General features: G+C 38.6%; 1 protein-coding gene across 4 annotated transcripts in view; it reads right to left on the bottom strand.

Annotated features, from left to right (window-relative positions):
- POLQ (DNA polymerase theta) overlaps positions 1 to 8144 on the bottom strand; it is a 121775-nt gene extending 113631 nt beyond the window's left edge. For 3 of the 4 annotated variants that reach the window (XM_058731244.1, XM_058731245.1, XM_058731247.1), the window contains exons 1-6: positions 8047 to 8144; positions 6689 to 6886; positions 5337 to 5684; positions 4687 to 4866; positions 2576 to 2706; positions 656 to 812 (exon numbers count right to left, since the gene is read on the bottom strand). In XM_058731244.1, coding sequence (XP_058587227.1) covers positions 656 to 812; positions 2576 to 2706; positions 4687 to 4866; positions 5337 to 5517 — 649 coding nt within the window. In that variant the 5' untranslated portion in view covers positions 5518 to 5684; positions 6689 to 6886; positions 8047 to 8144. Of the gene's footprint in view, positions 1 to 655; positions 813 to 1451; positions 1920 to 2575; positions 2707 to 4686; positions 4867 to 5336; positions 5685 to 6688; positions 6887 to 8046 lie in introns of those variants that run through there. The other variant, XM_058731246.1, reaches the window with a different exon arrangement.
- Positions 8145 to 12004: the final 3860 nt, after the last annotated feature.

The raw sequence follows: 12004 nt of genomic DNA, 5'->3' as shown, positions 1-12004 counted from the left end.
ATTTCACTCCTCACTCCTAACCTACTCCTACTTTACCATTTAAGTTCACCAGGATCTCAATGAATGGCTAACTGATATTCCTGCTGCTTCTGTTGCTGCTACAACCATTCTCTTCCTGTTGCTATCTCTACATAGACTTTCCTAAGAGGTTATTAAAGAAAAAAAAAGTATTAAGGTAGAAAATCTTCCTAGAGTCCTAAGTTCAAATACAGTACCAGCTTCTATAGCTCCCTACAATTTCCCTGCTAAATGGTAGCCTCTGAGAAGAGGCCAAATCTAGATATCTTAGCATTAGAACATGATAATGAATATACATACACAGTAACTGTGGATATGACAGAACCAGCCCCAGCATGCTTCCTTCTATTCTTGGTAAAGTTTAGACAGAAGAGAAATAATGAGAAATGACTTGAGGGCTCAAGGATATCCTCTATGTTTTGTAAAGTATATACAAGGAAATAGTCAATTAACAGCAGCAGGACACAATTTTTTTTTTAAACAGAGTTCCTAACATTACAGATGCCAATTCTCAACTTCAGAAATAGATGACAGACAGTAAGAAAAAACATGGGACACGTAGAAATCACAAAAGCTCCACTCCATTCCAACAAAAAATAGCAACAGAAAGTATTTGCTTATTTCCTACTTTTCTTACCTAATAGGTCCATCTTATTTTCCTCTATAAGACGATTGATTAGACCATTGGCTCTCTCAATGGTGCAGACAGCAATATCCAAGGAAGAGAAATGCCTTGTGGGGGAGGCGCTGCCCATATAACCGTCCACATTTATTCCTACTTCCTGAAACAGACTCTGAATTGAGTAAAAAGGAACAATACAGGTAAAAATATTTGAAATTCATGAATTGTAGATTGGTTCTATTCCACGACACAGACATAAGTATCAGAAGATATTTATTAGATTACTGTTGGTTGTTCCTAGCCAGGATACACTGGTTCTTTTTAGAATCATATACTAAAAATATGAAGTTTAGAACTGACAAAACTCAGAACAGAGATTTTCTGTTAAGACAAAGCCAAATAAAATTAAGTATGCCATTTTAATGATAGTATTAAAGAATCATATACTAAAAATATGAAGTTTAGAACTGACAAAACTCAGAACAGAGATTTTCTGTTAAGACAAAGCCAAATAAAATTAAGTATGCCATTTTAATGATAGTATTAAAGCAGCATTTCCTAGAGTTATTTATAGAAATTAAAACTGGGGGAAAAAAACTACCTTAAGCACTAAATTTTTATTCTAAAAACATGCAAGATATTAGGTCTTTTTTTAAACACTAATGTAACACTTTAAGAAACAAATTTATACTTCATGAAAAAAATATTCTTACTATACCACTAATTTTTTATACAATGGAAGTTTTCAAAAGTCAAATGCAGTGGGACTTTGATGTTAATTTTCTTTTAGTTTAAATTGTAACTAACATACCTTCTTAATAAAAAGGATCCTTTCATCATTTTGTTACTTTGGTCTAAGTTGAGAGGACGTGGGACCAGCTTTGTTGGCTATTTGGCCTCTGAAATAACTGTTAAAAAGATTTATAGAACCATTGAACTTGAGAGCTGTTCATTCAATAAAATGTTTCTGAGTGTTTATTGAGTTAACCCATAGTTTGAGGGTTAACATCCTCATTTTAAGAATGAAAATACTGATGCCCAGGAGATTATGTGCCTGGTCTGAAAACATAGTTAATGGCAAAACTGGGACTAGAATCCAGATTTTCTGGACCACCAGTACAATAATCTTGCCATTCCAACACGGCATTTTTTCACTGCAGAAATCACAATAGTAACTTTATTCTACTTAATGAAACACTGTATTTGTAAAAATGGCTTAAAAACCAGTGAGTATCATACAAATAAAAAACATTACTCACTTTTGCAGAATACGACAGACCACAGGCTTGAAGTGGTATATGATTCTACCTAAGCACCAATGGATTTTGTTCTTCTTCCCTTAAATATTCCCGAACGGCTCTCAGGATAGGATATGTTTCTGTAAATACCCTTTCCTTTCCACGTTTCTCTCTAATCCTACTATTCAGCTAAAATGCTGATTTTTAATTTATGACTCAATCAGCATGAGTATTATGTTTACTTCCTAAGGGAAAGTTTATAAATTTTAACACAATTTCCAATCATTCTTTTGATTTGATGACCCTTTCTCTTTTATGCAATATTTTTAAAGTTTCTCTTTGGGGCGCCTGGGTGGCTCAGTCGGTTGAGCGTCTGACTTCAGCTCAGGTCATAATCTCGCAGTTTGTGAATTCAAGCCCCGCATCGGGCTCTGTGCTGATAGCTCAGAGCCTGAAGCCTGCTTCGCATTCTGTGTCTCCCCGTCTCTCTGCCCCTTCCCTGCTCATACTCAGTGTCTCTCTGTCTCTCAATAATAAGTAAATGTTAAAAAAAATTTTTTTAATAAAAAAAAAAAGTTTCTCTTCATAAATGGTCAACTTTCAAAGCAACACTGGGATGCAATAAAAGAAACTTATTATTAACGCAGTCCCAATAACAGGTCTTATCACAATAATGTTCTTAGTACAAGAACATTACCTGGAGATAGTATTTCTTCTCTTTAGCCACAGAGACAAAGGGCAAAATAAACAAAGCTTTCTTCCGCATTTCCAAAACCCTCTTCAACATAAGTAGTTCAGCAACAAGAGTCTTTCCAGCACTTGTCGGAGCTAAAACATATTATTCCATAAGGTTATCATAAAGAGAAGTAATATTTGACATACTGCACAAATAAATGTTTTAAACCACATCCAGTAACTACAGGGCCTAAGACTAACCTATCATTAAGGCCCCTACTAGCATTTGAAAACTTTATATGCTTAAACCCCACTGACTTCAAACCAGGGTTCTAGATAGCCTCACACAGAAGAGAATTATTAAACAAATCCTTTTTGGAACAAAAATGATGAATATTGAGTCCCTAGTTTGTATCTAAAGATCCTTTAAGTACTGAATGGTTAAAAGCCCTGCTTTGAGGAAGGAGATAAACAACTTTAATATATTGTGATAGGAACTATGATAGAAGCTGAGAGAGAAGAGCTGTAACAAAGTTTATGGAAAGGAAATAGAAGTTATGAGAAGACAATGGAAGAGGAAAGGAATGTCAAGCAAAAGAAACAGCATGTGCAAAGGCCTGGAGGAAAACCTGGTGAATTCAGATAACAGTAATTTAGTAAGCCTGAAATAAAATCAGTAGGAGTAAGAGAAGATAAATGAATGTGCCACATGAAAAAGAATTTTATAATCCCACCACATAAGGACTTTAGAATTTATCCTGAAAGCAACACAGAATGATGAGTTTCATAAAAAGGAGTGGCAAGATCATGTACTTTATAAAGACCACTTTGGGTGCAGAGGCAGAACAAAACCAGAGAGAAAAGATAAACTAGTTATAAGGCTACTCCATAATCTAGAAGATGATAGCATAATCTACAAGAGAGAGGATAATAAGCTAGGTTATGTACCTAAAAACAGAGAGTAGTCAGAATCAAGCTATTTGGGATAATACACACTGGACTTGGTAATTAATTGATATAAGTTGGTGACCAGAGATATGAATGACACTCAAGTTTTGGTTTAAGCAGTGGAAATGGTCAGGCCATTCTACCACTGTCACCAATTAGCATTTATTGTGTACCTTCTACATGCCAAGGACTCTTCTAAGCATTCTCTCATGCTTTCTATTAATATGCTCTCTATTAATTGCCACAAGCGGCAAGTGTTAGTTTTCAAACCCAACCAATCTGATTCCACACTCTGAACTTATTTCTAATGATAAGTCTGTATTTGCTGCAGCCATAAGGAAAAACCTGGATCACTCAACTTCAGAGAAAACTGATACAAAGAAAGTGCATCTTACCAAGTAAGTTCTAAAGTCAGCACAGTAAAAAAATTTAGTATGAATGCCAGAGTTGCTCTTGAAAGCCTATATATATCTTCTATAAAGCAAATTACACGCAGTTTTGTGTATGCAACCCTGTAAAGCGAGTCAATTTATAAATAAATAATGTATAATGTTCATACACCGTAAGGCAACTGAGATCAAGGGGCAGGGGCCGGGGCCGGGGGGGGGGGGGGGGGCGCAGGGAGAACATATTTACATTTCCCTTGCACACTCATCCTGGGACATGTTTGTTGAGAGGAATGGCAAGCAGCACAGCTCTCCTCAAATTGTCTGCTTTTGGGAGCACCTGCGTGGCTCAATCTGTTGAGCGTCCGACTATGGCTCAGGTCATGATCTTGCAGTTTCTGAGTTCAGCCCCACATCAGGCTCTGTGATGACAGTTCAGAGCCTGGAGCCTGCTTCGGATTCTGTGTCTCATTCTCTCTCAAGCCCCTCCCCCACTTGTGCTTTGTCTCTCTCTGTCTCTCCAAAAGCAATGTAAAAAAAATTTTAATTTTCTGCTTTTTTGCTCTCTACCAACCACCAATATAATGGAATTTGCATAATTTAAGTATGTATATGAGACTCCACTTTTCATATTTTAAGACTTAAGACTTTCTCTAGTTATAAATCACTGTTTCATTCACTTTTTAAAACTACCTCATAACTACTACCTTTTAACTACTTCATAACTACCTCAATAGAGTATCCTTTACATTCATGTCTTTAAAGTAATAAAGAAATTAATTTGCACAAATTTTAATACCTGAATAGACTAAATTCTTTCCTTCCAGGACTTGTCCAAGCAAAAGGCACTCTGCCTGCCACTCAAACATCTTTTTTACACCAAAACTGTGATATTTCTCCAGAACCGCTGCAGGAAGTCCCCAGTTTGCCAACAGCAACTTGTCCATTTGATCGTCAGAAACTGTCTGCTTGCATTCCCCTTTCAGGAAAGAAAAAAGTAATTAAGAGTTGAATCTAATTCTAATATATGACTTCAGTAGTCCTCCACCGTGTTTTGGAATCCCTGTGTGTTGGAGTGAGGCTATATAGAGCATATCCTGACATAAAGCATTTTCCCATATAAGGATCTGTAAGGAGTCCTGGGCACTATTAGGCGTTGAGCCTCCCACAGATGATTAGACTGGCCACTAGAAAGTTGTTTCTGTAAAGGTCGAATGACCCACAAACCACTTGAATATTATCACGAGGCTGTTGCCCAATATGCACGTCCATGTCCTAACAGAAAGTGACCTTCCACACCAGTCAGGAGTCACAAACTGAGAAAGGGAGTAGAAGCCTAGCAGGCTGTGCAAACAAGCAAGCTCTGTGCTGTAATTACGTACACCTTCTGACACGTGGCTGGGCAGAGCTGCCCACCTCACCCACCGCCCCCAGAGGGCCCGAGAGTACCTGCAGCTGCTGCTGGCGGGCGACCGAGGTCCTTCAAGCAGCGCCCCAGGCCTGGGGGAGGACTCAGCACCGGCCCTGAGGGGAGCAGGGGGCTGTCATTACTGTCACAGCAGCTTCCCGAGAAGGAGTCCGAGCCTGATGCTGAACGTCGCCGTTTCCCACTCCAGCGCGGAAGATTCATCGCGAACTCTTCTTGAACATTCAGGGAAAGCCACAGTCCCAGCGTCTTCCCACACGGTAGAAACAGGGCCTGATGACAGGTGTAGCCACCATCTTCCCGCCACGGTTTTCAAACTCAGACCTCCCAACCCGCGCCGGAACCATAGAGTTCTCAGTGGTGAGAGTATCCTGAAAAACCATAGAATCGTGGGGAAGGAGCGTCTCTCAGTGGTGTCCTAGACCTCCAGTCTCTAACCTTTGTGGGTTAGGGTCAGAGAAGCTAAACTGGGCCTGGTTGGGGGGCGGGGAGGGGGGAGACTCGGTATATATAACCTGCACTTATAATCGGGTTAGCCTAAGCACTTTTTTGGGTCCATTTCTGATTTGAATAGCAAGATTTACTAACTTCAAAAAGTGAGTTGCCCTTTATAGGTAGATCAGGGAAATAACTCTTAAAGTGTTGTATTAAAAAATTATAGGGGCGCCTGGGTGGCGCAGTCGGTTAAGCGTCCGACTTCAGCCAGGTCACGATCTCGCGGTCCGTGAGTTCGAGCCCCGCGTCGGGCTCTGGGCCGGAGCCTGGAGCCTGTTTCCGATTCTGTGTCTCCCTCTCTCTCTGCCCCTCCCCCGTTCATGCTCTGTCTCTCTCTGTCCCAAAAGTAAATAAAAACGTTGAAAAAAAAATTAAAAAAAAAATTATAGCAGATTATGTGTGCAAAATATTATACAAGTGAAACCTCAGATTTCTAGTGGAGCATAATCAGCCGCTCTCGTAGTGTATGATGGTGTGGCAGAGGCTATTTCTGCAGTTACTGCTGTGGCCATCACACTCTGACGAATACGTGACAGCGAGTCGGGGACTGCTGGCAGATAGACCCCTTCGAAGTCTGTATTAACGCTGCAAAGAATGGGCTCTGAATGTGCCTGGGTGATCATTCTAAGCCAAGAGCTTAGATGGACCTGTGCTCTACCTTTTGGCAAGGTAGAAGCAAACGCATTCTGGACGTAAACTGTGGCGAGTTAATTACCTAGTTGCATAATTAGTTTCACCAAGCAAATCTAGTAGGAGAAAGGCCTGTCCTTAAGAGACTGCGCTATTCTATAGCACTAACGATCTCAAAAGGGCTGGTCCAGTAGAAAAGATTGGTTACACGCCTGGAAAATAGGCACTTTAGAATTCTATGAAAACCTACCTTATTAAAAAATGTTTTTTAATGACAATATTCTAAAGTTCCACAAGATGGAGACATTACTCCACGAAGGAAACATTTTTCCTCGTTCTCTTTTATGCAAGTTCCCTGCATTCATTCTCTCAACCATTTATTGAGTACCTTCTGTGTATGTGGCAGGGAAATGGCAGGAAATGGTTCCTGCTCTCAAAGAGAAAGAGCCTAGAGAAAGAGACAGACATTAAACAAATTAATAATTTTAAGTTGTACTAATGTTCAGGCAGAAATGAGCAGTGTTATCAAAGAAGTAGAAAGAATCCTAATTTACATTGTAGTCATGGAAGAACTTTATGAAATGTCCTATAGCATAGAGGTCAAGAGTGCGATTCTGGAGCCAATCAGTCTAAGTATGAAGACTTTGTAACTGATTTGGGGCAACTTGCTTAACCTCTTTGTGCATCCATTATTTCATGTATATGACAGTGATAGTAATAGTAAACTGTTTGGTTTTTATGAACATTAAATAAGTCAATATGGGTAAAGTGCTTAGAACAGTGCCTCCCACATAATAAACGTTCTAATATTTCTCCCCAATATAAACCCAGCATTTTAAGGAAGGTAATAAACCAAAAAAAAAAAAAAAATTCTCACAAATCTCACATTATTTTTATTATATGAACTATGATCAAATGAGGAAAATAATTAGGAAGGAAATGCAAGAAATAGTTCATGTCATCCCAGTAAAAAGCCTAGAGAATATTTTCAAATTTTCAAACATTCAACAACTGTTTCTAATTTTTAAAAAAAATCTTAAAAAAGAAAGCTACTTCTCAAAACTATTTTTTTAAATATTTAAAAAAAATTTTTGTGCTAACAGGTATTGTAATAATGTTAATACACCAGAAGTATTTCCCATCTGTCTTTTAATTGCATCTGAGCTTGTGTTCCGTAGGATTTTTATTTGTGGTAATTCTTCCAGGTCTGAGTTAAAATCTTCCACAGGGAATGCCTGGGTGTCTCAGTCGGTAGAACATGGGACTCTTGATCTCAGAGTCATAAATTCAAGACCCACATGTGGTATAGATTTTATTTACAACAAATAAAAAATAAATAAAATCTCCCAGAAAAAAAAAAATCTGCACATATTTCTGGCAGTTTCTGGGAGACATCCAATTCTGGACCACTTTAAACTTAATCTCTGGGTTGATTTTTTTTTTTTAAATATATGGAAGTAGGAGAATGATGTTAGACACTCAGAGCCAGATTTGGACAGACTTCCATCCTCACTGTATCAATCTGCAGATCAGACATTTCTCTCCTTTACTTACTAAGGGTGCTGCTTCTTGGGTTTTGACTTTATTTTCTTAGATCTTATCTCTCACCTATTAGGAGCCCCAGACTCCTATCCCAGAATACATAATCCATTAAAATCCACACTCTAGATCACCATGGATCAGCAGACACCACTATGGAAAACTTTGGTTCTAGTGTTTCATTTGCTCTTTTAGAATGTTTGAGTATTTGATTGACATTTATGTCCTACAAGGAATTCTCTGATTTTTACAATTTTACTCAGGAATTTTATTAAATATATTTCTTATATAACATCCAGAATTTTAAGAACTGTGCTACACTAGAAGTGGTTTCTTGTTCAGCCTAATATTTCTGAAAACAAAAGCAAAGGAAACTCAAATGACAATTGATATACATTCAAATATGTCATCTGATTATTTTAGCCTGTACAAATAATAAAGTGATTTTTCCATTGAAATTGCAGAGGTTATATAGAAAAATAAAATTTATGCAAACTACATTTGTGAGTTAATTAAAACAAAGTCATCTACCCAAACTGAATAAATTCTGTGCTTCTCACGTGGATGGAAGTGATTTGCAAAAAAAGGAGAAACCAGAAAATATCCAAGATCAGAAATGGGATGCAAGTGGTGCTAATTGGAGCTAATGTGCTCAGACTAAAGGAGATGCTAATTAAGAGGATTTTCTATTTGAAGTGCAGTGGTTCTCAACTGGACAAGGGCAGTGGCTGCACATTAGTATCCCCTGGGGAGCTTTAGAACTATTATCCTATGCCTAAAGACTCTGATGTAATTGGTCTGGGATAGAACCTTAAAAGCTCCCCAGGTGTTCTTAAAATGTTGCTGGAATTGAGAACCCCTGGTATAATCCAAGGGGTGCTGCAGACTTGAATTCAGGTAGCTTCTGTGAAGGTTTAATAAGAGGCTTAGCTGAACAAGAAACTCTGAAAAAGACCTGTTTGTCCACAGTGTCCAAAGAACACTGAAATAGCTCGCTTATGGATGGGGTCGGAAGCAAAATTGAAATAACTTCAAAGGTCTAGGTTAAAACATCAGAAAGCCAACTTAAAGATAGTAAAATGAAACTGTGAATGCCTGAAAGAAATTGAATTACAGAAATACGTAAGAACACGAACCTATAACTTCCAAATTTACATGTAGGCTGTTCTCCCACTTCTCACATGGCAATACTATCGATTGCTTATGTAGTAAATACCAAGCAGACACTATAAGGAAGAGGGATAAGGAGTAAAACTAGGAATCCTAAGGATGTGATTTTTGGAGTAGAAGTAGCCTTTGATTAGATGGGGAAAGGGGTGAGTACTCTGCCGGGGAAAAGTTACCAAAAGGAGCCCTGGTGGATCAAGCTCCTGATTGGTTTGGTTGGGGTGGGGGGAGTCAGATCATACCTAAGCTAACACCCCAGGCCTACCACTTGAGTCTCTGAGTGTACAGTTTTAAAATCAGCCTTTTTTTTTTTTTTGCCTGCAAACTTTTAATTTATTTTTTATTTTTAATATAACTTATTGTTAAATTGGCTAACATACAGTGTGTAAAGTGTGCTCTTGGTGTTGGGGGTAGATTCCCATGGTTCATTGCTTACCCAGTGCTCATCCCAACAAGTGCCCTCCTCAATGCCCATCACCCATTTTCCCTTCTCCCCCACCCACATCAACCCTCAGTTTGTTCTCTGTATTTAAGAGACTCTTATGGTTTGCCTCCCTCCCTCTGTTTGTAACTATTTTTCCCCTTCCCTTCTGTTAAGTTTCTCAAGATCCAAATATGAGTGAAAACATCTGTCTTTCTCTGACTGACTTATTTCACTTAGCATAATACCCTCCAATTACATCCATGTTGCTGCAAATGGCAGGGTTTCATTCTTTCTCATTGCCAAGTAGTACTCCATTGTATATATAAACCACAGCCGATGGACATTTAGGCTCTTTTCATAATTTGGCTATTGTTGGAAGTGCTGCTATAAACATTGGGGTACATGTGCCCCTATGAATCAGCACTCCTGCATCCTTTGGATAAATTCCTAGTAGTGCTATTGCTGGGTCATAGGGTAGTTCTAGTTTTAATTTTTTAAGGAAACTCCACACTTTCCAGAGTGGCTGTACCAGTTTGCATTCCCACCAACAGTGCAAGAGGGTTCCCTTTCTCCACATCCTCTCCAACATCTGTCATTTCCTGAGTTGTTAATTTTAGTCACTCTGGCTAGTATGAGATGATATCTCAGTGTGGTTTTGATTTGGATTTCCCTGATGATGAATGACATTGAGCATCTTTTCATGTGTCTGTTGGCCATCTAGATGTCTTCTTTGGAAAAGTGTCTATTTCTGTCTTTTGCCCATTTCTTCACTGGATTTATTTGGAAAACCCGAAAGAAAGACTCCACCAAAAGGCTGCTAGAACTGATACATGAATTTAGGAAATTCACAGGGTACAAATCAATGTACAAATATCGGTTGTATTTTTATACACCAATAATGAAGCTATAGAAAGAGAAATCAAGAAATTGACCCCATTTACAATTGCACCAACAACCACAAAATACCCAGGAATAAACCTAACCAAAGATATAAAAGATCTGTATGCTGAAAACTATAGAAAACTTATGAAGGAAATTGAAGAAGACACAAAGAAATGGAAAAACATTCCATGCTCATGGATTGGAAGAATAAATATTGTTAAAATGTCAATACTACCCAAAGCAATTCTACACATTCAATGCAATCCCAATCAAAATTGCACCAGCATTCTTCTTAAAAATCAGCTTTTTGAGGGGCGCCTGGGTGGCTCAGTCGGTAAAGCGGCCGACTTCGGCTCAGGTCATGATCTCGCGGTCCGTGAGTTCGAGCCCCGCGTCGGGCTCTGTGCTGACAGCTCAGAGCCTGGAGCCTGCTTCGGATTCTGTGTCTCCCTCTCTCTCTGACCCTCCCCCATTCATGCTCTGTCTCTCTCTGTCTCAAAAATAAATAAACATTAAAAATTTTTTTTTTTTAAAAATCAGCTTTTTGATTCTGAGGATTTCTCTAGATGTGACTTTATTTTTTTCTTTTATACTCTCAACCCCACCCTTTTTCTTATTTAGATGAAATCTTCCCCAAATCAACAGCAACAAACAGGAAAAATGAGTGGAGACTTGCTTATATCCAGCTGCTTTGGTGTAGGGTAGAGGATGCAGGCCTATTTGGGTTGAATTTGTGTTCCTGTCTTCTTTTTGCATTTCCCCATTGCCTCTTTCCCTAATTTTCTCCCCTCATTTTCACTTTATTTGCCTTTCTACCCTTCTCTTCCTGTTTACATTTGATCACTATGAAGATAGTGTACCCTTATGCATAATGCAAGGAAAAACTTTATCTTTAATAAACTCGGAATCCTCCATGGAAAGACTTCCTTTATGATAAAGGGGACCTTACAGTTACCTATAATTCTCATGTTAATAAAATGGCCCTTAAAGCGATTCACAATTGTCCTCAAGTGTAATTTTTAGATAGATTAGACAATCTTTTGAGCATGAATTGGTAAATAAATATATTTCAAGATTCCATCTTTCTTCTCTAAAGTGGGACCAACTTACAAAGATCACATCTTCGCCGCCCATTTTGATGGTGTGCACATCCTGGGTTACGTCAATGGCAACTCTAAAGGACAAGGACACAGATATTCCTCTCCTATATCACCTCACCTGCAAGGGTAAAGTAAGAGTGTTTCTTTTGGTTCAATGGTGTCATGAGTATCTCATTATCTGCCAGACTCAGAACATACTGGAAAATCTCTGGAGCATATGACTTGGATTGGACCATTCTCTAAGGCAAGTGACATATCATTGAGGTGTATGTGTTTTAGCCAGTTCAGGCTGCTATAACAAAACAGGGATAACATAAATTTTTCTCACAGTTCTGGATACCGGAAGTTCAAGATCAGGGTGCCAGCATGTTTGGGTTCTGGTGAGAGCCCTCTTCTGGGTTGCAGAATGCTGCTTGTTGTATCCTCAAATAGCAGAAAGAAAGAGAGAGATCTC

This window comes from Neofelis nebulosa, chromosome 5, assembly GCF_028018385.1.
Source record: "Neofelis nebulosa isolate mNeoNeb1 chromosome 5, mNeoNeb1.pri, whole genome shotgun sequence".
Classification (NCBI taxonomy): domain Eukaryota; kingdom Metazoa; phylum Chordata; class Mammalia; order Carnivora; family Felidae; genus Neofelis; species Neofelis nebulosa.
The sequence above is the reverse complement of the archived record's forward strand: the minus strand, read 5'-3'. Positions and strand labels throughout refer to the sequence as shown.